The sequence below is a fragment of the Daphnia pulex genome, chromosome 3 (genome assembly GCF_021134715.1).
Source record: "Daphnia pulex isolate KAP4 chromosome 3, ASM2113471v1".
NCBI classification, from domain to species: domain Eukaryota; kingdom Metazoa; phylum Arthropoda; class Branchiopoda; order Diplostraca; family Daphniidae; genus Daphnia; species Daphnia pulex.
This window is the reverse complement of record NC_060019.1, coordinates 12271267-12296719: the sequence shown is the minus strand read 5'-3', so window position 1 is coordinate 12296719 and position 25453 is coordinate 12271267. Positions and strand designations below refer to the sequence as shown.

At 40.7% G+C, this 25453-nt stretch overlaps 4 protein-coding genes across 6 annotated transcripts; 2 read left to right on the top strand and 2 right to left on the bottom strand.

Annotated features, from left to right (window-relative positions):
- Positions 1–55: 55 nt before the first annotated feature.
- Positions 56–4677, bottom strand: LOC124190145 (DNA topoisomerase I, mitochondrial-like). Its single transcript, XM_046582706.1, has 15 exons — positions 4460–4677; positions 3815–3886; positions 3636–3743; positions 3365–3571; positions 3001–3296; positions 2343–2659; positions 2130–2273; positions 1798–2073; positions 1637–1734; positions 1438–1573; positions 1255–1370; positions 1052–1189; positions 797–993; positions 578–730; positions 56–509 (listed from the first exon to the last, which is right to left on the bottom strand). Exons 1-15 carry the CDS (start codon positions 4496–4498, stop codon positions 407–409), a joined length of 2400 nt encoding a protein of 799 aa, XP_046438662.1. The 5' UTR covers positions 4499–4677; the 3' UTR covers positions 56–406.
- Positions 4678–7831: 3154 nt separating this feature from the next.
- On the top strand, positions 7832–9944 carry LOC124191153. Of its 3 annotated transcripts, none has more exons than XM_046584179.1 (8): positions 7832–7971; positions 8072–8379; positions 8459–8504; positions 8579–8654; positions 8766–9079; positions 9156–9209; positions 9279–9415; positions 9476–9944. In XM_046584179.1, exons 2-8 carry the CDS (start codon positions 8095–8097, stop codon positions 9611–9613), a joined length of 1050 nt encoding a protein of 349 aa, XP_046440135.1. In that variant the 5' UTR covers positions 7832–7971; positions 8072–8094; the 3' UTR covers positions 9614–9944. The 3 variants fall into 3 exon arrangements, with proteins under 3 accessions (XP_046440135.1, XP_046440133.1, XP_046440134.1); XM_046584177.1 differs by having other exon boundaries at positions 7877–8011; XM_046584178.1 differs by having other exon boundaries at positions 7886–7998.
- A 4-nt stretch (positions 9945–9948) lies between these two features.
- On the bottom strand, positions 9949–19351 carry LOC124191152 (CCR4-NOT transcription complex subunit 1-like). Its single transcript, XM_046584176.1, has 17 exons — positions 19191–19351; positions 18675–18901; positions 18138–18618; positions 17569–18081; positions 16570–17505; positions 16142–16499; positions 15725–16065; positions 14611–15654; positions 13666–14542; positions 13306–13604; positions 12776–13238; positions 12366–12684; positions 11807–12299; positions 11598–11744; positions 10939–11529; positions 10557–10870; positions 9949–10468 (listed from the first exon to the last, which is right to left on the bottom strand). The coding sequence occupies exons 2-17, from the start codon at positions 18764–18766 to the stop codon at positions 10258–10260; spliced, it is 7479 nt and encodes a 2492-aa protein (XP_046440132.1). The 5' UTR covers positions 18767–18901; positions 19191–19351; the 3' UTR covers positions 9949–10257.
- Positions 19352–19782: 431 nt separating this feature from the next.
- On the top strand, positions 19783–24842 carry LOC124191353 (RNA-binding protein 12-like). Its single transcript, XM_046584532.1, has 4 exons — positions 19783–20068; positions 21580–21841; positions 22002–23185; positions 23271–24842. Exons 2-4 carry the CDS (start codon positions 21699–21701, stop codon positions 24731–24733), a joined length of 2790 nt encoding a protein of 929 aa, XP_046440488.1. The 5' UTR covers positions 19783–20068; positions 21580–21698; the 3' UTR covers positions 24734–24842.
- Positions 24843–25453: the final 611 nt, after the last annotated feature.

Genomic DNA, 25453 nt, shown 5'->3' with positions numbered 1-25453 from the left:
CCAAGACTTCAAAGACGCACGTCTTGTTTCGCGTGCTCTTATAAAAGAGGCAAAATTAAAGGCTATAAGAATTTTATTTTTCAAGCCTACGCAGCTTTACTTTTCACACCGCTACACAGAAAACCGCCGAGAAGTTGTTGCGAGACGAGAAAGAGATGGAACAATTGGTTGGCAAGAATCCGACAGGCGGACCCACACATTCCATGAAACATGGTACAAACACATGAGAAGTTTTATAATGATAAAAAAATTGACCCTCAATAGAGGGTTCTTAAAGAGGGAGGCAGTCACATTTTCCTTAGCAAACGACCGTATACCTTTGCACTTCAATTGCCATAAATTAAGGTATGAAGACAAAGGCTATCAACTCATTGTAATGTCTAGTTAAGTGTCCCAAAATTGTCCGTCAAAATACAAATTCGGGTCCCGCCATGTCAATCGCCCATTGGAATTTCTCTCTCTGGGTCTTATTGTAAATCTTCTCAATAGGTACATCATTTTTCTTGCACCTGGTTAGACAAAAGAGAAATCAATAATTTATAAACACATTCAGACATTGACAGTCATTCAATGTTACCATGCAACGGAAATACGTGGATCTAAGTAATTCAACTTGGAGGTACCCAACGCAATCTCCTTGTTTTCTTCCCTGTCTGTAGCTTGAACTTCCAACTTCATTAATTGCTCCTTGAGTTTCTCGACTTGCTTCTCTTTTTTGCCTGCTGCAATTCTATAAACAGAAGAGAAGTCTATGGTTAAACAAGTTCAATTGTGAAATGGTTAAAAAAAAAATTACTTTGCAGCAGCGGATCCCGTTTTCTTGGCTTCTTTTTTCAGATCTTTAAAACTTTTCTCTGCGTCTTCAATAGCTTCTCGTTTTGTAGTTATTTTTACTTGGAGATTTTCCATCGATTTAGCGAACGTCTTCGGCACAGCACGTTGATGGTTACAAAGGATAGCTACAGCACGATTAGCCCGGTTGTATGCCAAAATCTAAAAACAATTGATATTAGTACAAGCAACGAATAATTGCAAAGATTATCATAGCTACTTTTTCAGTAACCGAAGATTTCGGATCGGTTAGTTCGTCCAGCTGTTCTTGCAGCGTATTGGAAGCGTTAAAAGTACGGAACACTTTAGCCGTAAGCCCTTCCATTAGATCGTTCAGATGTTTGTTCATGATGGTGGTCTTCATGGAGAAAAAAAAAAGGTCAATTACAAAACCCACCCGATTATAACAAGCTTACGCCTTACATTCAGTCGATCAAAGAGATCGTCTCCTGGTTTTTTATTTTCCATAAATATCTGTAGGTTTTTGAAGACTCGCTTCTCCACTGGAACTTCATTGTAGTATCGAATAGAATCCTTACCTAAATTTCAGAAAAATGTAGAAATTATGTTATGGTGAGCGTTAACGTACACATAGATATTAATTACCGAGAAAATCGAAGACTACAACACACTGTTTTCCTTCCTTCTGTTCGTGAAGTGATATATGTTCAACTCGCAAAGAACAAGCACCAACAGTATCGGCCTGATCTTCATCTTTTTCGTTACCTGCCCTGAGCGCCAACTGCAATGCAACATAGAGAATAAATATGCACGACGAAAATAATTAGAATACAAATTGACCTACCTTGTCAATAAAATATAATGCAACGGATCTTTGACGGATTTTCATCTCTTTTGATTTCCAATCTTCTTTGTAGGTCTCACGAATTTTATCGACAGAATCTATGTAAAAAATATATTAACATATCATTTCATGGGATATTTTATAACAGTTGACTAACACACCTTTCAATTGACGGGCAATTTCATATTTTTGCCAATCCTTCTCTCCTTTCAACCGAGATGCTGAATTCAACATGATGTATTTCACTTGCCCTTGGACGTTTTCTGTCCACGAAGCTAGCCAGGTGACGGTATTGTCACTACGAACTTCTTTCCATTTATGGCCAGGAGGAGGTTTAGGTGCAGTTCCTTTAGTACAGTTAATGATGACATCTTCTGGCATTACCCTCCGCTTTACCATCCCCATTTTAGGATGATCACCACGACCACGAAAGAGACCTTCAAACAATAGAATTAGCATTTTAAAAAGAGAAAAACTTTAAATAATAAATTACCCGGCGGTTCAATTTTGAAATTGCCAATACGTTGTTTGTGTCCATCAATAATACACCATCCATATTCCTTAACCATTTCTTCATTTTCTGTTTTCAGCTGAAGTTTTTCTTCTTTGGTCCTGTTCTTTCTCTCTTCAGATTTAGCTAAAGAAGGAAACATGGGATTAACAACCATCAAAATTAATTAGAAACTAGCAGAAAATTTTGACAAACCTTTAAAATAGGTAAGCATGTAGGTGAAATCACACTTTTTGAGATCAGTAATAATCTCTTTCTCAGAATGAGTCATAAATTTACGCCAATCTTTGAAAAAATTCTTATTAAATACATCTTTAGTCACATAGTCATGATCCAGCATAGCAGCATAGAATGATCCAACTTCTTCAGCAGCTGTACTCAATTTCATTTCTTGACCATTATACTTAAACTTGACATTTCCTGGCAGGGGTTCATATTGTGTAGCAAACACTGGACCCTTATGCTCTAAGGATTTCCATTTAACTCCATCTTCATGCTTCTCTTCTTCCCACCTAAAGAACAAAAACAAACGTTATTTTAGAACACAGGTTACTTTAGAAGGTTGCAAAGAAAAATAACATGGGATAACGAATTATTTGTAAGAGTTAAAATACCACGGTAAATATCTTATATCCAAGGATACATAACGTAAAACTAAATTTGACGTAAAATGATTTTTAACTAAAACATATGATGAAACAAATGCATTTCTCGAAAGTGTTGCACTAATAAAAAAACGGCATCTTAAAACACAAGCCGCCATGCTTACGATTAACTATCGATCACAAAATATCGATATGGACCCGTTTTGACATTTTTTGTTTGAAATCGTTACTTTAAACAATAGACATACCATTTCCACGTTTCTTCCTCTTCTTTTTCTTTTTTGGCTCGTTTGGTGGGCGAACCATTTGGAGTGGCTGGTTTCTTGTTTGGCTTTTCTTTCTTGTCCTTCTTTTCCTCTTTTACTTTTTTAGCTTTCTTCTTAGAAGCTGAAAAATCATCATCATCCAAATCTTCGGCCTTTCTCTTCACCGGTTTTTCAGCTTTAACTTCAGCTTTAACCTCAGGTTTAACCTTTTGGCGAAAAGCTAAGGGTTGATCATCATCCTCAGAATCCTGTGAAGTCTGGCTGAATGAGCGAGAAGCCTTAAGCAGAAAAAAAATCAAATAATTTTAAAACTAGTCAAAACATGGAAAGGTTTATCAACACTTACCAATGGTACATCATCATCTTCAGACAAAGGTTCATTTTTAACTTCAACATATTGGGATTTTTCAGCTTTGTCTTTGGATTTGTCCTTCCCTTTCTTCTTTTCTTCTTTTTCCACCTTTCTATCCTCTTTACTATGCTTCCGGTCCTTGCTGCGTTCTTCTTTGTCATGCTTTCTATCTTTGTCCTTAGATTTGTCTTTATGCTTATCCTTAAAAATAATATCACAACAAATTAATTGAATATTTAATTAAATAGTTTAGAACTTTTACTACCTTATCCCTATGCTTATCCTTGTGCTTGTCCTTGTGTTTATCACGGCTTTTGTCTTTAGATTTCTCACGATCTTTATCTTTATGTTTGTGCTTGTGAGAATGATGGTCCTAAACAATAAGATATCAGTTAGTTCAACCATATTAAACTTACTCATGTTCAAAAAGTATTTTGCTTGTACCTTATCCTTGGATTTATGGCGATCCATGCCATTTGACAACCCAGTCAACATATCTTTTCCAGCACCATCACCCTATCAAATCATTAAATAATAAAATTAGCCAATGAATTGGAAGTCATTGATTTCCATGACAGTAATTTTTTTATGAAACACAAGCTCATGAATGATATTATTTGTAAGTCGCTACCGAAATGTACTGTAAACAAGAGCGTTCGGTTACGACGAATTTGTCATCATTCTAACTAAAAGGTAGGAAAATATCTGTTGAGCTACATCTTTTGGACTCTGAAAATCTGACGCCATGTCAGCGCGTTTTCGGGTTAGAAATTCAACTTTTTAAATTTAATTCCACGTCAAATGTTCAACAGATTTTCACGAAAATTGAAAGAGGAATTGAACTCGAACATGCGATCTTGAAACCAAAAGTTATTTGTTAGCCGCCCTCAAAATAAGGCTTGTCAACCGTTCCAAAGAAAGAGGTTTTTGACGAAGGGACTTAGCCGCTGACGGCCATTTTGAACTTAGAAAAATTTCGGCCGACTCCGAGGGAAATCCATAGATTCTCCATTCCAGTATTTGCCCGACGTCTTACCGACACACTTTAAAATTGCACGATTTGATTGCTAAGAATGAATATAAACTTACTGATGGAGGGGTATGCTTATCAACTTCTGCTGAGCCCATTTCGTTGACAAATAAAGGACGACTTTTGTGGACCGGAGCGTTTTTTCACAAAAAGATAGAGTCCAAACTTCCAAAGCCAACTACACCAACATGGCCAGGTCTTTCATCCGGACGTTCAGCAACGGACCCAAGGACTTTTCTCACAGGTCATATCTTCAGCGCTCCTAGCGTAGAAGTGAGCAAACTAACAATTTCTCATTCTCGTCCATGAACCTCAACAGCAATGCCAACTATCAGTAAAAATTAACCTAACGAAAATGCAAAAATCTAAAGTTCCTGACGAAGTCTGTCGAGTCTGTCACGTTATTTATTATTACTATTTGTATTCGAAACGTTTGCGATTATGCAAATTTGTATTGCAACAGAATAATTTAATCATCAAATGTTCATAATTATTTTTTAAGACTTATCTACCCGTAAGCCTAAAGGGAAAAAGCTATTGTAAACGGAAAATAATTTTTTTCGTCACATTTATTTAATAATATTATCATTTATTAATATATAAAAATTACTTTTTTCTTGTTAAGTGTACCAAAGTCGATAGCGACCTTACAGTCTTATGGAGACACCAGATGCTTAAAACATTTTTAGTGGACGATTGAGTTGAAGGTGATTTTTATACATGAGTTGAATGGCCGTATTTTAGTGAACAAGCAGTGTAACAGTACCAACGTGCGGCACAGGTACACATCAAAGTCTTTATGCCGTCACCAAAGAACAAGTTAGAATGCCACAACAGCATCTGCAGCATTTTTCAAATATTAAATTTTATTTGAATTCGTTCTGCAATTTTATTTGTGCTAGGAAACGGAGCGAAAATTTGGTATCAGAATGGATGGAACATTTGAAAAAATCACTTAGTGCAAATTTACATAAGACAATAAGCCATTGAAGGCGAATTGATGTTTACTTGTGTTTACTTCTCAGTCGCATTATTATTTAATGTTACTTCAACGGAAGTAGAAAGAAATATACTACTTATCCATTTTAGGTCATATCCGTAATATTACCAATCAGCAATAACTAAGGATAAAACTGTTTAAAGTCGAGTGACTTATTTTGGGTTTTGCTGAGTTAATTCGATGTTTTCTTTTGTGTTAATCTTGGGTAAATTTACTTCAAAAATCTCCAATCCAATTTTGTGTAGACTTTGAACACTTTAGTTCTATTTCGTTTACTCGAGCGTTTTACGGTTGACCAGAGTAAATGCTACATGCACTCCAAAGCTTCTTAACCTAGCTTAATCGGTACAATCTTAAAACTCAAATCATTCTTTGAAAACATGTTTATGCCAAGTAAACACGATGGATGTTTTCTCATCGTCTAAGGCAGTAAGGCGAGCCCGTCGCAGAGATAGTGAACATGGGACCCACAATATGCCAAATCTTCCTTTTGTTAAGTCCTATAACATTGGGGAGGTATATAGTATACTACATATACCTGGTCGAATCGCTTCCCCTTTTTTCTCTATTGTCAACTTTGAAGAGAATGCCAGCTCCAGTAAAGGCGTGAAAGAAAAATGATCTCAGTAAGGGTCACTTGAGGTCGCCTCAAAGGACTGCAGTTCAATGTCCATGAATATGTGACTTCGATATTCAGTTCTAACCATACAACTCTTCTTCATGTTTACTGAGATTGAGATCAACAGATTGGTGTTGTATTTTCAAAGCTGTGAGCTGTCTTATAGTATGCTGTCTCACTTGACTTGGCTGTTGGCTGACTAAATGCATTTGCCTCCGCTTTCTCTGTGCAAGAAAGAAATAATCTGTTCCCGCTCTAGCGTTTGCAAGTAATGAGGGTTTTATTTTGTCGAATGATATAAAATATGTTTTTTTTTATGTGAATGTGATGAGAAATGATTATTAGCTAGCTTTAAATCCCCAGACGATCTCGTGGTAAATTCTTTCGACCTTTAAGGACATCAGTCATCGTAGTCATGGTCACATTTTCGAGGTCATCCCATCTTTTCAATATTTATTGACCTTGTCAATGAAACGGAGTACGTAAAGATTTGTCTTATAATGTCTAGCAGATCAGATCAGGTGATACATAATTCATTGCATCCATTGCTTATCCGGAATAAGGGGCCTCGAAAAATCTTAGCTATTGCGTCCCTCTTTTTTCCATTGACCTACTTCTCTTTCCGCTCTTCGACCAGTATTGCCCATCATAGATTCCTATAAATCAACACATTTTCTGTGGAGTAGTCACATTCCTTGAGATCGAATGTTCGAGTCAACTTCATTCCAAGTGTTAACTCAAATAATTACACTTACACAGTTCTCCGGTTACAATAACATCCTTACAGTTATTTAACAGATCGGTAAAAGCGTGTAACTCATTCAACTTGAATAATGAAGCTCCTTATTTACTGGTGTATTGCTAACTTTATCGCTGATTTTATTGGAGTGGAGTGTCGAAGTCCTTCGGTGAACAATCTTTATCGTAACCGCCCATCCACAACAATTTCACCGCCGACAGAGGAGACATCACAGCAACAATTTTCCACGACTACTCCTCCTAGTTTATCAACTGTTGCCACCGAGAAGAGCAATGACGGGTTGCTTACTCCACCGGTCACTCAAAGTGCTACTCCTGCCTCCGTCAAAGTGATTCCAGCGATTGTTATTGCTCATCCTCTCAATTCTACATTCCCCAACAAGACATTGAGCACACATTTTAATTCGACCAAAGTACCAATCACGGCCGTTCCGATTATCGATTCAACTCCGGTTATTCGGATCAACAAGACCGCAAACGTCACAAATGTATCCATCAAGCATGGAGTGAACAGCCGGTTTCGTCTCAACGTGACTAACGTCAGTCGTGTGACTGTGACCAGACCGACTAATGCATCTCAAATGTTCCCGAAGCGTCCTCTTCTATCGCCAACCATGAGTCGTTACCTGGCAATAGCGAAGGAAAAGGCTCTTAACAGCACACCAAGTTCAACTTTGCCTGGAGCCGATAAGCCGACTCACATCATCGCAAAACGTGCCATCACTATGCCCTTGCTCTCTTTGGACGATTTTGTTCTTGATGTTGATAATACGTAAATTCTGTTTGTTTTTTCTCAATTTTTTTTTTTTTAATTTCTTATTATGATGCCTTTATTTTATATTCTTCGTAAATTGTAGAGCAAGTGCTGGGAAACTTTGCTCTTTGCCCTATTTTTTCCCCATCATGCTACATTTTTCTGGATAGTTTTAATTTGCGTGCACGCTGTATTTCAAGAAGATAGTGAAACTTAAGCAATACAGACCTGCCTTGAACATTTATTGACACAAAATATATTATCAGATAGCGTGCTCGCGCAGTCAAATCGCGAACCATTATCGTCACTATACTTCTTATCTTATATAGATCCTTATCGTCAAACCAGTTCACATTTGATCCTTCGTGATTACCCAAGAGTCGATCTAGTTGGCATTTACCTCAAAAGTAGAAAATTCAACCATAGGCTAAAATATTTTGTAAGGAAACTTCACTTATAAGCTTTGGCTCGCGCTTTGGGTAACGTGAATTTTAGATTACTTAATTTCAGGAATATCAAATTAAATTAAATTTTTATAGTCGAGTTCTATCAGAACAAAATCATGGACGGTCCACAAGAAGAGCTAGCAGTTAATGTCGATTTGCCAAATTCCAGCGAAACAAACAACAATCAGGAAGGAAGCACTACAAGGCGCGTGTCTGATGCTCCCCCCATTCATTCAAGCCCAAGTCGAAACAGTCGGCAACATCGACATCGCCGACACCGACATCCTCATCACCGTCGACGACGACATGGTGTCCGATCTGGGGACCTCAGATTTGAAAAAACGTTACTTCACTTCAGTGCAGCCCACATTTTGCTTGGCATAGTCTGCGTCCTCCTCCAGGTCTTAAAATTAAGCGAATAACACTAACAATTTTTTAAATTATATTACAATACATTTATATTTATGTGGTTGATGCTAGATGGTGCAATTTACAAATCACTCGATTTTGTCGGAAGCTCAACCAGGTAAGCGTTAAATCTGGATGGATTACATATATTAACTTGAAAATATTAATCCAGTTTGAAACTGATCGTAACAGGTTTATGGTGTGGTACCTTCTTTGTCATTACGGGTTCGGTGTGTCTCGGCTTGGCAAAAACAAAAGGACTATACAGGTACATATATTAAGAGAGCTCTGGTTAGTTTAAACTATAGCTATATGTTACTTTCAACCTTTTAGAATGATCTGATTATATTGACGTTTAATTTTGCCCTTTTGGTATTAGTACGGTGACCATGCTGTGCTTTTGCCTTGTGTCCCTATTCATGGCATTGACTCTGGCTTCATTGAGTTGGTTGGGATCCCAAGCTGCTCTTTGTTGTGAAGATTTTTGGGAATACAACTGCGAAGATGATTACATCAACGGTCTACCTACATTTAATAATACAAAGACTACATCAACGATGACGACAGCCAGCGAATTTCAAACTACTACGCCATTTGTTCAACTGACTTCCTCGACGGCGAACACTTCCAATTCGTGTTATGGACCTATTGAAAACGGCCCTTCTTGCGAAAATATTAGACACGGATACTGCGGTAGTTGGAAAAATATGATCACTTATTCTTTCGAGTGCGCTTTAATACTTATAAAAATCAACGTATCAACGTGTAGGTTACGATATTCAATTAGGACGTACGCTACATCTGTTGCTACTGGTTTCCGGAGGTTAGTTTAAAATCATAATTTCACATTATTCATTTGTGCTAATTCATTAACTAACGTGTAACTTATAAGTAATCGGAGCGACCACAAGCTTTGTTTTGTCGACCCTGGCGTGCAGTCGGCCAAATAGAGAAACTGCAGGAATCCGCCCGCGATTGTCGTCTATCTTTGTAGTGGGTGGTGACAACTTGCCAACAGGTGGAAGACCGGTAAAAGTTAAAAATTTATCCATCAAGGCTTAGTACTTAACGTTAGTTCTATTGATTTAGATTACGGCTTGGGAATTTCCACCTCCAACAAAAGACACTGAGCTTGCCAATACACCAGGGATTGAAGAACAATATCCAGACGAACCACCACCACCGTATGTAGAACAAGATAATGCCGATCTACAGTGTCACCTGTAAGGAGGTTCATAATTTGGACTGTGCTACGCCAAATCAACGCAAGTCTGTCAACTTTGATTTGTCTCTATAGTCCTTCTTACACTCGTACAGTTAAGACCATTTGACCATGTATAGTTACCGTGCTGTTAAAAATTAAAAGATGTCATACCTTTAAATCACCCTAACAATATAAATATACCTTCGGAAATTCCAATGTTAGAAGCCGTCTTTTCCCAATTTCCAATTCAAATTTTGTTTTGTACTATATATACTTTGTACATTGCGACAATATGTAGAAGCACAGGCCGGATTTTCCCTTCGATAATACACGAAACTCTGTTCAAGTCTTGAATACGTCCATTTGCTTCGTGTGTATTATTAAAAGTGAACATTACTACATGGAAAACCCACAGTGAATGCAGACCCGAGGGGGGAAAGCGAGAAAGATGAACTCGATACCAAAGAAAGAAGGAGAAAATGAGCGAAAACTGGGGGTTCAAATAAAGAGAAAAGAATAATACATTCGTTCAAAAAAACTAAATGGACATGTTCTGACACAATTCACCACGCACCGCCAAAGGGTGTAGGAAAAATCCAAACAAACATTGGTTGAGAAGATGAGCACACGCACAAACTGTACATAAGTAGTCGGTGAACTCAATTAATCAATCGTGGTTTTCTGCATCCCGAGGAGTTTGTTTTTGGACCACCATGCATGATCGAGCCACCGATTCAAATAGTTTTTCGATTTCCGGGGCGCAGTGGACGAATTCGTGATTCCAAAATTTGAAAACAGGGTTCTTTATCAATTCAATGAATGTAATGAGTAATCCCCATGGGTGCGGTCGATTGACAATGAGCCTCTCCAGCAGGACCCTATTTAGGAGTCAAGATAAAAGAGAAAAATTATTTCACGTCAATCACAAAATGGTTGTATATTGAAACACAAGACCCAGTCACGTACCTAGTGATTTGTTCTTGAATCGCCTCAGAATTTGCTTCTGCGAAAAGGCAAAGCAGAACGCAGCTGAAGTAGTGCGTGTGGCTATTAGGATAGCGCAATTGATTAGCAATGGCGTTGATGAACAAGTAACGCCCTTCCGTGTCAAGGTTGACGGCTAAACTCTGGAAGATATCCATGTAAGAAGAGTGGCCAATAGTCGCCATTGACGGAGATAATCCTTTGGTCTGTATCGATTGTATGGCCTGGGTGCCAACGTACAAGACCAATGCGTTCAGCAAGGGCAAATTATAGTGCATTCCAGGTTCAGGTGAAACCTAAATCAAGTGTTGTCAGCGACGTTAGTAAAAAGAATAGTATTGCTAACAGAAAAATTATTTCTTACGTGAAGATTAATCGAAGAAACGTGAACCTGAACCACACTTCGTAACTCCGAAAGAAACGTAACTGGTCCGCGGGTTTTCAGGTACGAGTCCAAATCCTTTTTGAGCGTAGGCGGTTGGATCATTGCTGCGAAATGAGTCAGTACACGTGGAGCGTGACTGATTTCCGGTAACATGTCCACTTTGAGATTGGGCGTGAATGGATCAGGCAGACGCATATTGCGTGGGAACGCCGACAAAATCAAATTTCTCATTTGAATGCAATTGGGAGGAATCACATCACAGAATCCATAATGATAGTCGCAAAGGAATTCGGGAAAGTCATGCAACAAAACCAGCAGGACGCGCAGTGTTCCTTTGTACAACATTGAGACGGGCTTGCTCAGTTCGGCGTTCCGTAGAAATGGGGCCAAAAACTTGAATAAGTCGATCAACAGTTGAGCATACATCCCCCATCCTTTCTGTTGGGGAGTAATCGACAGCAATCGCCCGATGAAAACCCTATGCGAAACAATTTCTAGCCAGGCATACGCAAAGCCTGGGGCCTTCGCTGGTCTCAGAATGTGCAGTGTATGACAGAAAGCTGTCAAAACCTTTGTCAACAAAGAAACAAAAAATTAGCAAATAATTCAAGTGACTATTATATAATTTAAAGATTTACTTGGAAATTGATGGAATCAAGTACTTGTTCGGGCGCATTTAACTCAAGAAACAACATTATGAGGATACGATGATAAGCCAATTGCTGGAATTCCGCACCGCGAACTTCTTGATCTTGTAGCAGAACTCCTGCAACGATTCCTAAAACCTAAGCAGTTTGACAATTCGGCCATTAGTAGTTGAAAGTCGAAAGACAAATCATTTACGTACTTTGTTGAGGAGATTTACTTTTGTAACGCCGTTGTTTGCGTCACCAGAATGCTTAATGAGTAAAGCAATTAATCGGACATAAGCATCCAGAGTGTGAAACGCTTTACTGCGGATCAGGTCGGCAGTCGGTTCGGAAGCCAATGCTCGATAGGAGATATCAACGCAAAATTGAGTGCACAGTCGGAAAAAGCGTGTGATCAAATCATCGGTTTTCAACACTCCATGTAGACTCATTTGGGTGACGAAGTGACCGAAAGCTTTAGACGAATCCCGTCCAGCGTTAGGTAGATGATACATAGCTACCCACTCTTGCAGAAGGTATTCGGTCTTTTCGGGCAATCCATGGGGATCGTCATAATCGCGTGCCTGAGCAATTCCAGAATGAATTAAAGCCGTTGGTCCGCCTGGACCGCCAGTGGCACGATCCATTAAACCGGTTTCATGGCCAGCTCGAAGCAATTCCAAAATAGTTGCTAGACCATCAGGGGGTTGCCTATGACAGAAAAATAACATAAAATCTCAATCGATCGAATAGAAAATGCACACGGTTAAAAAATACCTAGCGTGAGCAGCGATACGTGTCAAAATTTCAATGGTGTTCGCCAAGTCGTTTTCAGTGATGACCACGGGAGCGCCAGACGCGGGTCCCTCGAGAAGATAGACATGCACCAATTGCATAGCAAAGCCAAGTGCTAATATAGAAGATCCAATGCCAGCATTAAGGGCTTGCTCTAACACAGAAGCTAGTTGCATGTCAAATTGCTGCAAGTTTATGAGATGAGCTCGCACAAGGCAGTCAAGAATATCGAGATTGTATCGAAACTCTTCTCGACATTCGGCCCAGCATCGCGTCACCTGACGATTAGTCCATTGAGGTCCTAAAAACAGGAAAAATGGGTTTAAAAAATATAACATAAACAACATCAATCAAATAATAATCATTAAAAATAATCATTTAGATTTACTGACCATAAGCCTGGGGATCTTGCAAGGCTTTCAAAACCAGCAAATGTGCGTCGCGGAAACGGACGACGGCTTCCGGATCATTTCCGGTCGTAGCGAAACTGGTTAAGCTCTCCACCAGTCCTTCGAAAGCTTTTTGAAGTAAAGTAATATGTGCTCCGTGTTCACGTGAAGAACGAGCCAAAATGACAGCTTCCAATAGAGAGCCAATCGCAACTGCTTGCGTTGAGCTGCCCAATGGCAACAGTGATTGCAAGAAACGCTCCAATTCCATGGCGACTTTTTCCAAAATGACCCCAATTTCATCGTTGGTAAACGTGGGGATCATCTTAGGCACAAGCATGGCTGCATCTCGTTCGGTGACAGGTAAGAATCCAGGGATGTATCGGGCAAACTCCTCATATACGGCAGCTTGTTGGGGTGTAACGCCACTCATTTTCAAACGAATGGGTTCCGGCATTCGATCGGCCTGAATAATAAAAGATATATTTTTGTAACGTTTAGTTTGCCAGACGTAAAATAAGAGACGTGTGTACCTGATAGGCGAAAACAGCGGGGTCGTAGTATCTCCTGCCTTCGTTTCGAGCGTGCTTGCGTAAATCGAACTCCGTGGCAAGGCGTTTATCGATTTCCGAAATGGATTTCTCTACGGCTGTCTTTTGGATAAACGCACACGCTGGTTCAACGTTATCTTGAGCGGTCAAAGTGGCTGCTTGTTCAACCAACTCCTTCTGTTGAGGGCTGGTGCTCCTCTGCAAGGCAGCAGAAAATGCTGTCTTGAGATTGTTTGCAATCGTCAATAGCAAATGATCTCGGCAGCGAATCAATGCCGTGCCTAAATATACACAATTTTAATATAAATTCTATATACATCAACAAATTTAAACGAGACATACCTGCACTGAGACTGCGAACCATGTGATGAGCAGCAGCGCGCATGCGGGTGTCATCCGCGTCGAGTGAAAAGTCTTTCTTTATGATTTGCTCACAAGTGGTCAAGGCTATTTTCATAGACCAATCAACAACTGGATGAATACACTCTTGAACAGCTCGTTCAACAGCTGGTCGGATAAGGATCCTTAAATTCGGATGCGCCGTCAACAGCGGTATGTTATTATTAACTACTAGATGCTGAGCTAGTCCGGCCAACGAAGTGACATTGATGTCCAAATAAGAAAACCTCGGATCAGGAGGGCCTTGAATTGCGTGGGCTGGTGTTGGAGTAGTTGTGCCAGGCTGGGATTGCATTTGTTGTGCAGGTGAGCCAGCAAGTTGTGGCGGTGGTGGTGGCTGCTGCTGCTGCTGTTGTTGTTGTTGTTGCTGCTGTTGTTGTTGTTGTTGCTGCTGCTGCTGCTGTTGTTGTTGTTGTTGCTGCTGCTGCTGTTGAAGTTGCTGCTGCTGCTGCTGAATGATTTGCAATTGTGGTGCTGGTTGATACATTTGCTGTAATTGCGGCTGGGACAACTGCGGTTCCAAACGTGACAGACGATTGTGATCCTTGAAGACTACTCCCGGCTTAAGATCGTGAATATCAATGGCTAGAGTTTTGCAAAGAACTTCGACTTCAAATTTAAGATTAAGTTTCAAGTCAGGCTCCTGATGTAGTTCTGCCAAAACATTCATGATTCCTAGGGTCCATGGATTGGGTGGTTTGAACACTTTGCTCTTAGCACATGACTCTAAGACTTTCGCCACGAATGGTACGACGTACAGAAGTTCTTGTTGCCCTTTGTGATACGCTTCGACTAGAATTGATTTTAAATCAATATCTCCCTGAATATTAAATGAAGTTGCAGTTTAGCAAAATTGGTACACAATTTAAAAATAAAATAATGAATTACCTGTAGAATCGGCCGGTTTTTAGATAGCATCAAAAGTCCAAGCCAATGACCAAGATTTTTCAACAGTGTGCGATCTGAGAAATTTGCTATTCCCTTGTCACTACGAAGGAGTACCTTGATATTGCGGAACGTCTCACCAATGACAAGTCGACTGAGCTCGGATAGCTTCAGTGTGTCAAGGAAGTTTGAATAGAGTGTGTGAAAATTTGGTTCAATTGAAGCTCTTTTCATCACCAGATACTGGGCTACCCAAGACCAATGTTCTTCACCCACAATGTCACGCAATTCTTCGCACTTTTGCGTCAGGTTTAATTGACTCAGATTATTAAATATGAAGCTGACTTTGTCTTGGACGCTCTCTGGTGGGTCTACAATTAAGACGTCTTTCTCCGAAGCAACCAGCAATGTGTCGATGTTGGTCGCGTTTGCTATTGACGGTCGACCACTCATAGGTGCAGCAGTAGAGGTCGTTTTACCAGCAACCGTTGTAGTTGGCGTAGTCGGAGTAGTGGTTTTGGCAGCTGTCGTCACTTGAGGTAAGACTGGACCATGAGGACGATTGGGTGGCTCGACGCCACGGGAGCCATTATCGATATACTCGATTAGATGCGGCGGGAACTCCCGAAAATGCGGAATGCTGGCCAAATGTTGACAATATTGCGGATATTCCTTCAATCTATGTCTGAACCGATCTAAGGCAGTGATCCCAAAATAGTACATCTTCGTCCCGTGTGGTTTCCGGACAGCTTCAAGTACGTAACGTAGTGCCACTCCCAGAGCCATGTAGGTGACGAGACCATGCTCCATGATTCCACCAAACAACTGAGCCGTTATGTGCAGCTCGCGATCTGGATACTGAGGGAAGAAACGATACTCTTCGAATAGATTCCTCAACATGCAGTCAAATATCTCCCGTTCACGGCGGTTAGTCGAATGTTGAAACTTCTTCAAAAGTTCAAGAACTTCATCGACTGTCAAGGTAGGCGTTGAAGGCGATTGGTTGTAAATCCGCTGGAAATAACTATTTGTCTCGTCTTCGATATCCTTTGTTACACAAACACGAATGCGTCCATTAGGTGTGGGGAAAATAAAAATAAAAAAAATATTAGCTTACTTTTGAAACAGCTTGTGGCATGTCAGCAAAAGCACTAGATACATCGCCGGTTCTTCGTTCTTGGCCTAGGTGAGGATTCATTCCTACTCGAACAGGGCCATTGACAATCGATCCAGGAGAACCAGCCGTACCAGATCCAATATTGCTCGTACCCATACTTGATTGACCGTTCCCGCTTCCACTCGCCATAGAAGATGGAATACCTATGCCCAGTGGATTTGTACTGGATGATCCAGGCATTGCTCCAGTTCCAGTTAATGAAGAAAAAATGGAGAAAGTACTTTGGTTCTGACTCGAGTTGGAATTGTTTGGCATCCCCACAACCGTTGGCTGATTGACTCCTGAAAAGCAAAACAAGTAAATAAATATTAGTTATAAGAATTGGATGAGTCGATTTCGAATGGTGTAATTCATTACCAGTTTCTAGCAAAGACATGCTAGAGAACAATTTTCCAGGCGATCCGGGGGCTGGAGTATTTCCTCCGAGTGTATTGGACCCAATATTAACAGCAAATCCAGATGAAGTTGGTGGACCTAAGCCCATGCTACTAAGGCTGGGCGAAAGACCAGTTGAGTCAACTCCAGGAGGCGGAAATAGTTGGCTGCTTAAGGTTCCTGGTGGAAATGAAACGTCAACTCCAACTCCACTGCCAGGACGGATAGGTTTCAAGACGCCAGGTGGGGGTTGCGCTCGGGCACGATTCAGGACGTTGCAATTCGCAACCATTGTATTTATAGTATCAGATAGTTCTTGAGACACATTTCCAGTCCAAACCTTATGAAGATGCAAATAGAATTTTAGTTTGATCAATTTAAAAAATCTGATTTACAACAAAGAAACATACCTGCAGGCAGGACAACATGATTGCTAGTGTGTCCGAGGGAAGTTGAGTGGGCTTTAGACCAGCTTCTTCTTTAACTTTCCCGGAGATTTGAGGACATCTCTGGTGTAGAAAGTTAACGCATGCTGCAACGAAGGTTTCCCCATGTTCACGCATTTTGTCTGTCAGCCATTTGTCGAGTTTGAGATATTCACGGCGCGATGCTAGACACGAGAGATCGATGACAAAAGGGAAGCGCTGCACATTTAGTAGCATAGATAGAGCCTTTAGGTCCTGGGCTACATCGAGAATTCTTGATAACCGCGCTTGATCGTGTTCAGCTCTCATGTACCACTCAGCCATAGCGTGCATAACCAGAGGTTTGACCAGAGGTGACTGTGCATGCCAGACATGGTGTAGAATGATGGCAGAGTTTGGATGATTGCCCAAAAAAACAGGAATAAGACTGCTGAGCAATTCTTGTCTGAGTTTAGTCATTGGTTGTGTCAGCTGAAGAAGCCCAAGGACTAAAACATCGGGACAGTGTTGAACAGGCTCCTTAAGCAATTCTTGCACCTGGCTGTAAAGCCCGCCGTTTTCCAATAAGTTGAGAAGAGTTTCAAGCAATCCCAGGCATTTCCAACTGGCAAGCTTCTTGTTATCAGGTTCAGGGGGTGATTTCAGAATTTCGACATTAATGGCGTGGTGTGGATAGTCGGCAATGCAAAAGAGATCCGTATTCCTCATTAATTGCGAAAGCAGCGATAGCTGAGCTTCAGCGTTGTTCCATGATTGATACAGCAACTCGGCTGGGAAAGTTGCGCCCTGTGTTTGCAGGCCCAATTGTAGGGCCGTCAGGAGAAGGCGCAATCCTGCTCTATCTCTTATGAGGAAACTAGGGTGGTCCAATTCTGAAACAATTTCTTTCCAGTTTAAACTTGGCACCAGCTCCGTAACAACCTGAAAATGAGCAATTTTGGATAAGAACATACAAAATAAAGAAGTAACAAACATTTCCACTACCTGGACAAATATTTCCATGTTCCATGAGGTAGGAAGGCCTTCGTCGCTTTTATCTCCTGAGCTTTCTTGCTCAGGCCATGATTGTGATGTACCATTTCTCAAGTGTCTTAATGAATGTTCGTCCAATCCGCTGTGCGTGCGAACCATGTAGATTATTGCACGAGCTACCGATGTGGGAGACAATTCGCGAAAACCGAAGGTCGTGATATTTGCACGGCATTCTTCGAGACTTGATGTGAATGGGTATCCAGTTTCAAGGATCAAATCGGCCAATGATGTTTCGACCATATTCTTGGTCAAACTGTTAGTTTCGTGTGCCATCTTATGACAAGTGTAGTCTACCCCTTGCTCCTTGTAAAGGATTGGGGCTAAAATCACAGGGACCAATTCACGAGGATAGTCACGGCGCAAGCAGCTCAATACGTCCTCTAAAAGGTCTTTGCTTATTCCAAATGTATCCGGCTCGTTGATCAATCGACTAAGAATGTAGTGAATGACTTCAGGAGACGATTCCTATACAAATACATTAGAAATTATACACGAACACATTAAACTTGCTTACGCTTTACCTGTAGTCCTCCTTCCAACGGGGCAGTATTCCTATCTTGATCAGCAAAATTTTTCAATAGTTCACTAAGTTTCTGGCGAATAATTAGTATAGACTGTGAACGCGCTTCAGGGTTGAATGTTTCTAAAAGAGCAATCCTAAGAACCACCTCTTGGCTTCGTGACAGTCGCAAAAACCGACAGAAATTGCTGATAACTGCCGAATTGCTTTTGAATTGTTGTTGAACACTTCTAGTAAAGTTGCTTCTCAATGGCTGTTCAAGGGCACTATTCAGAAGACTAGGGAATGCTGGCTGGGTGATGCAATGTCCAAAAAAATCAGCCAGAAGCTGCTCTCTTTCCTTCTCCTTGCCTGGGTTATTTGACTTGACAGATGATGAACTTTCACCGTTTCCTAACCCCACAAAGTCAACTCCAGCAAGACAGCAACAAAGAAGATGTCTTTCAGCTTCAATACCATAAATGGTAACTAATTCTTCAATGCTTTAATAAATATCAAAATTAACATGATGTTTTTCAATAAAATTGAATTTTCTAACCTATTTCTAGATTGAAGATAGTTCTTTTTGTTGAGGCTGTTGACCAGGTATTGGATCTGTGTCAGCGCCAGTGACAGTGAGTCTAGGCTCATAGTTCCATGAAAGACAGAGGGCTGGCAGGTGAAAGCTTCAAAGCCCAGGAAAATGGCCTTTGAAGCTTCCCTCTGTGGCCGACACTGACATTAGCAACCACTCACGAAACACTTTAGGTCAGCAACTGTCGAAACCTGAAAAGAAAAAAATGTTGGAAGAAACTCATTGATTGACTAAAGATACATGTTGAAATATTTTGACATCAAGAGTATCATAAAAATAATAACAGGAATTGACAATAACATTAAAAACTTAAACTAAAAACTTTGTCTATTATTTGGTAAATGGCCATTGTTTACCGCACGATCAAGCTTTGGCTTCTTGCCTAAACAAAGAAATTGTTCAAGAGGTCATTGCGATTGGACAAGTTAACATTGGCCGATTGAAATGGGGAAATTCGGATTTAATTAAAATACAACATACCAGTGATTTTTACTTTTTTTCTTAAAATGATTTATAAATTTCAGCTTGAAATGTTCAAACGAAATAATCAAACAAATTCAAACCAATATGGCTGCACGATCAACCTGAACCTGAACAAAAAAATCAGCTGGCCACAAGAAATTTGGAATGAAGATGAAGCCGAACAAATTCAGCCTATTTCGTCAACGCCTCTAGCGGTAGAGAAGAGAATTTTTAGCTTTCTTTCGGAAAAACTCAAAAAAGGTTGACAAAAATAAAGTAAGTATAAAATACAGAATTTGTTAGGCTCATTATTTGTTTTGAATATATTTTACATAAATTTTTCCGTCAGAAATTATATCTACTATGCAAAATGAAGGGATGACTCAATGTCAATGTAACTCATGCGCTGGCAGTAGTACACTTTATACACTCATTCTTTGCGACCGACGTCTTATTTTCTGAAATTTTTATATTTCAATAATAAAATTTAAAATATGAAAACATTAATACATTCCATAATATATTTACAGTGATTTTTCATTTTAATAGCTAGCGCTTTTTAAAAATTTTAATGTAATGTATAGATGGCGTCCGGAAAGGTTTTCCAGTGTGGTCACCAAAAAGTTTACGAGTACAAACACCAAGCCTGACTTATTGTGAACAAAAAAGAAAACTAAACTGCGCCATATTAAAGCTTGGCTTCCTTCATCGCAGCCCTCCAAAATCTCCCGCCGTTCCAACTGAAAAAATTTATTAACTACTAGGGCTCTACTGTCTTCAAGAAAACCATCGTCAGGGCTGTTTACAACAGCAACAATTCTAATTTTTTGCGTTCAAGAAGGGTTATTTTAAACTCTAAATTCGCAAGGATTTCAGGAAAATTAGACTGAATTTTGGTAAGGTTAAATTACTACCACAAACAAAACAGGTCACTTCCATTTCTTTTGCGACGAGGCTCATACTAAGTTCGAAAACGGTTTTTTTTTTATTCGATTAGTTGCTACAAACAGGGGTGTTATTGGCTACATGTGTTCTTCATTGGAACATAGACTGATTGGAACATTTGACAATGCTCAAAACATGTCACTGCAGCCATGTGTGTATTTTGAAAGAGGCTATTGTCGAAGAAGAACTTAATCATGAAATTCTTCTAAAGGCATGGGTTGGAATTCTGCAGAATCAAAACATCGAAGGAGAAAAATGCTGTGGTGATGCTTTTGTAGTCTGCGATAAACAGACAAATAGGATGTGATTCAAGAAGTGAAATGTTGTGCAAGTGTCAACGGAACACAGTACCAACTTAGAATTAATGCATTTTTAAAGTTAGTGTTAATACTTCGTCATCTTCATTCTTGATTATTCAATGCATGAAGCTGCCCTTTGTCCATTCAATCTCAGTTTCCACAAGCTGTATAGTTTCTTTGAAACATGATGTGTGGTGCTGGAATCTCAGTTCTTAAAATCCCATGACATGACATCATGCTTCATTTTTTAAATCTGAACCTGTTCAAAGGAACCTACTCTGGAACCCCCTCATGCAGTTTTTCCTATATTGTATGTTGTGTATGTTGGGTTACCCTTCAATTTTCAGAGGATTTTGTTGAGGTTAAAGAAAAGAAATGCGAGCTGCAGTGTACAAACCATTTTCGAAGTGGGAGCTTTCGACAAAGCAGTAGCGTTTTCTTTTATATAGCAAAGATAATTTCAGTGTTAACTTTTATTTATTTGCTCATGGGGTCGACCTGTTTTCAAAGTACCAGAGATTCTCTAGAAAGTTCAGTAATCTACAGCTTTTTCCTCCAATGAACTGTTGGATTTTTTTTTTTTTTTTCCTATTTTGCATCATTAAAATCCAGAGTGTGTGCTAGGTTTCTTGCCTGGCTGAAAAAAAGCCAAAGCCTTAATTTTCTTTTTTTTTTCTACCATTGGAGACGTCGCAAGTTTCTAAAGTTTGCTTGGCCGGGAAGGAATAAAGAATCGCAGTTGCGTCGAAAACAAATAGGCTGTTTGTGAGGCGGGTTCTTCTGAGTAAAGAAAAAAAAACGAAATCAAAATGTAACTTGATTAGCGATTGATGTAAGTCTGAAGGTGTGCGACACATTTGACGTCACGGCTTAACTGGGTTGGAAAGAGGCGTCTGAATCAAGCCATGTCCATATTTTGAAAAATTTTGAGGTTTTGAGGGTTTTTTTAAGAAACGTTTGTCCCGGTGAGAAAGTCAATGCGATAATCCATCATGGCACTCGATACAAACAACACACGTGACGCACTAACATTGTTTGTTTTTGTTGGAAATGGATTTCGTCGAAAGAAGTGGATTGATTTATTTTGATGTTATAATCTTGAGATATGTTGTTATCACTGGGTGATTACTGATCATTTTACCTTCCACTCCATTCGAATAAAGGGCAACACAGAGGCATCGCACCAGTTATAGCTGATTACGAAATAGGCCGCATGCAACTGAGTCGGCGTTAAATTCAGAAGTGACCGTCGAAGAAAAAGAAGAAGAAATCAAGAGTGAAGATGAGTGTCATTATTCGACTACAGAACTTGCCTTGGTCGGCCAACGCTGCAGATATTCGACAATTCTTCCATGGTCTATCCATACCAGAAGGGGGCGTGCATATAGTCGGGGGGCAACTAGGCGACGCGTTTATCGCATTCAGGTAACAATTCAACGACCCCAATATCTTAATAACCAACATTGATAAAGTATAACGGTGAAGCAACACGACGCTTTCAAAATATTGATCGCACATGCGTTACCAGTGTTGTTGTTTTTTCTGAAAACGAAACATTAATGTCTATCTTTCAATTTAAATTTAGTACTGACGAGGATGCGCGACAAGGAATGGCATCGGACGGTGGTATGTTGAAGGACTCGCGAGTCAAGCTGTACTTGAGTTCTCGAACGGAAATGCAAAAGATCATTGAAGAGACACGACAGCAGCACTTGGCTATGCAAGGCGCTGCTAGCGGAGGAAGCAACATGGCTCCTACGTCAGCAGTTCAGCGCCCTTTTACAGGAGGCCCCTTTGCTCCTAGTGCCGCTCCTGCCGCCCATAGCAATCCCCCTATCAGCGGACCACCTGGACTACGAGCAACATCCAGCACCAGTGGCAGCAATTTCCATATGCACATGGATCCTAGTCAGGGCCATCCAGGGGGCTATGATCATCAAATGTATCCACAACCACAAAGTCATCAACCATATAACCCAAGTCAAAACATGTTGGCAGGTGGTGGGCAAAATCCTGTTCATGCCGGTGGTTTCCCGCCTCACATGAACCCTTCACAGACTTACGCTCCCCACTTGCCGCAAGGAGGACCTCATATTCCACAGCATTTCGGTCCGCGTATGAGAGAAGTTATTGAGGAGCCTCCCTTATTACCGTATGGCGGTGGCCAGCAAATGTTGCATGGAACCGGTGGGGACATGCAAGATGTGTATGCTCACGGAGGGCCGCAACGTTTTGACCAGAATCGCCGCAATTCTCGTGACACTCCCCCAGACGTCCAGGATAGGAATCGCGATATGGGTCGTGCTGGTTACAGAAGTAAAGAGCGCAGTCGAAGAGACAGACAAGATCGCGACAAAGAAAGAGGTTCAGACATGAGTAGACGTGGAAGGAGGAGTCGCAGTCGTAGCGGAAGTCGCGGTCGTGGCCGAGATCGCCGCCGTCGAAGTCGCTCGGATAGTCGCGAGAGGGCTAGAAACTCACGGGATCGTGACCGTGATCGGAAACTCAGCAAATCAGGACTTCTTCCTACTCCGGCCGAGGAACTGGAAGCCAATCAACAAAATGAAAATGTGCCGGATACTTCTGTTCAGTTACGTTTGCTGACTGGAGACTTGACTTACCGAGACATTAGAGATTATCTTAGTGGAATTAATGTCCCAAACACATGCATCAAAATGATCAACGCATTGGATGGCTATCGATTCGGTCTGGCGTATATTCGATTCACTTCCAATGAAGACAAATTAAAAGCGCTTACCCGCCACAATGGTAAAGAAAACTTAAGTCAATTTTATTCGTGAATTAAAATGGAATTAATTTGTTGTGTATTTTTTTTTTTTTTTTTTTGTTTTAGGTACGATTCGTGGCTATCCTGTTCAAATATTCAATGTTAAGGATTCGACATTTAACCAGGCGATTGATTCTTTCTCACCTGGAATTAGTCTTGATGCCAAGAGTTTATCGAATTCTTGTCTTTCATTGAGAGACTTCCCACCGGTTGCGACAGCACAAAATGTCAAAGAAGCTTTTGGTACGATCTCGATTGGTCAGGTGCTGCCAGAGCGGAACGAGAGCGGAACCGTCACCGGACTTTGCTTTGTTGAACTCCGGAGTGAAGCCGATGCTCGCAAAGCCATCCAACTCCTGAAAGACGGTGTCATGATCTGCGGCCGTCAAGTCAAGGTGGCCTTTCTTCCCTTGGAGGAATTACATGTCTGCTCCAAAAATCTTGAACGCTTCCGTGGCGTTGTCGGCGCTGTGATGACCACCCCTCCAACTCAAACTGACAGTCCACTTTCACCTGGTCAATCTGCTCCTCATCGTCCTCCTGCAAGCAACAGACCAGGTCCCCCTTTCGTTGATCGTTCCCAAAGCGGCGGCAATGGTTCTTACGATGCGCCACCGAATCAGCGAGGTCGTCTTTTTGTCGGTCCACAACGTGTCTTCATTACGGGTTTGCCTCCATCTGCCCTGGAACGCGATATTGGCGATTTCTTCTCAGACGTTGGCGTCATTCCGCAGATCATTGAAATCGTCTACGATGAAGAACGTATGCCCGTCGGAAACGCTTATTGCCAATTTGCCAGTATGCAGGAGGCAGAGAGAGCCTTGGATAAGAATGGCGGTTTCATGGGAGGCCATACTGTCAGCGTAACTTTAGTCGAGAATCCAGATGCCGCTCCTGTTGTTAGCAGACATCCTGCCGCCGAAGAGAATAAGATAAGACGTTTCAGTCCATATCTTGATACAAATATGAACCAGTCAGATCACGGACCAAGAGGATATGGACATCCGGGACCTAGTGATCCGTACAACAGGCCGCCGATGGGCGCTGACGGAGGAAATGGATACAATCCGCAAATGGGCCCACGTTTCGGTGGTCCTCGATTCGGGGGCGGTCCTCGTTACCCTCCTGGTGGAAGCAACCGAGGAAATTTTTCTGGCAGCGGTGGGCCTGGTCCTCGCACTCGTCCTAATATTAATATGCGAATAAGAATGCCCGGAGGTCCAATTCAGAATGGAGGTGGTGGTCGAGGCGGAAGTGACGATGGATCCCCAACTCCTGGTTTCGGAGCCCCTGGCTGTGTCATCGCGCTCTCCAATGTACCTCACAAAGCCATTATTGCTGACATATTGGATTTCTTCCGTGGCTTTCAAGTCAATGAAAAATGTGTTATTCGGCGATTTGGACCCAACGGTGAACCTACTGGCGATGCTCGTGTCGCTTTTCTTACACCTGACGAAGCTGAGTTAGCTGTACGTACACTTCAAAATGAGTACTTGATGAACCGTAGGGTCAATCTGTCTATTATCTGAACAATTCTGTCTCAATTTTCTTTTCAGTTACAATTATGTCAAGGAAAATTTTCAACTGTTCATAACTTTGTTCACATTACATGATAATACATTGACAATTCAGATTCCAGCCGTTTCTGTTGCAATTTTAATTGAGAAGGGATCCAACTTACAGCGCTTAAAGTAGTAACGTATTAAATGATAAACAAGAATATCAAACCGTGATTCATGTGAAAAATCAATTAAAGTTAACCAAAATTGCTCCACCCATAAGTTAAGAGTGGGGTCGGTAGCAGACAAGGATTTTTTTTCTTTTACTTTCCCTAAGTTACACAGAAGGTAGTACTTGCCCAATTAAATATCCTTATTCTTCCATATGCATCTAACGCTGCTGTGGAATACCGTGAGAACAGTGTCATTTCTTATCTTAAGAACCGAATTTCAAAATTCCTTGACGCTAAAGTATTTATTCATTTAAGCATCTGGTTGAAAATAGGGAAGCAAAGAAAAAATGTGCTTTGGATGAATTGGATCCTATAATAACTGTATATATACGGTTAAAACAGTGCGAAAATCTATCTACATCACAAAAAAAGTAATTAACTGAGAGTCTAACATACTGGTACATAAGTTTCCTAATTGGCATTGTTTACTAAAGAAAAACAAAAGTAGACCTTTGACACATACAAAGTCAGACTCATCGATATATTTAAAAAATGGGGTAGATTATCGAAATGGTTT

Bases quoted from the DNA above. Each gene is read 5' to 3' on its own strand.
- LOC124190145 (XM_046582706.1), bottom strand. From the start codon at position 4,498: ATGGGCTCAGCAGAAGTTGATAAGCATACCCCTCCATCA. The intron at 1,735-1,797 runs GTGTGTTAGTCA...TTTTTTACATAG, and splicing joins AATTGCCCGTCAATTGAAAG to ATTCTGTCGATAAAATTCGT. The intron at 1,190-1,254 runs GTAAGGCGTAAG...TTCTCCATGAAG, and splicing joins ATCTCTTTGATCGACTGAAT to ACCACCATCATGAACAAACA.
- LOC124191153 (XM_046584179.1), top strand. From the start codon at position 8,095: ATGGACGGTCCACAAGAAGAGCTAGCAGTTAATGTCGATTTGCCAAAT. The intron at 8,380-8,458 runs GTCTTAAAATTA...GGTTGATGCTAG, and splicing joins TAGTCTGCGTCCTCCTCCAG to ATGGTGCAATTTACAAATCA. The intron at 9,210-9,278 runs GTTAGTTTAAAA...GTAACTTATAAG, and splicing joins GTTGCTACTGGTTTCCGGAG to TAATCGGAGCGACCACAAGC.
- LOC124191152 (XM_046584176.1), bottom strand. From the start codon at position 18,766: ATGAGCCTAGACTCACTGTCACTGGCGCTGACACAGATCCAATACCTG. The intron at 18,619-18,674 runs GTTAGAAAATTC...TATTTATTAAAG, and splicing joins TATCTTCAATCTAGAAATAG to CATTGAAGAATTAGTTACCA. The intron at 12,300-12,365 runs GTATTTTTTAAC...TTTCTGTCATAG, and splicing joins CGTATCGCTGCTCACGCTAG to GCAACCCCCTGATGGTCTAG.
- LOC124191353 (XM_046584532.1), top strand. From the start codon at position 21,699: ATGAGTGTCATTATTCGACTACAGAACTTGCCTTGGTCGGCCAACGCT. The intron at 21,842-22,001 runs GTAACAATTCAA...ATTTAAATTTAG, and splicing joins GACGCGTTTATCGCATTCAG to TACTGACGAGGATGCGCGAC. The intron at 23,186-23,270 runs GTAAAGAAAACT...TTTTTGTTTTAG, and splicing joins AGCGCTTACCCGCCACAATG to GTACGATTCGTGGCTATCCT.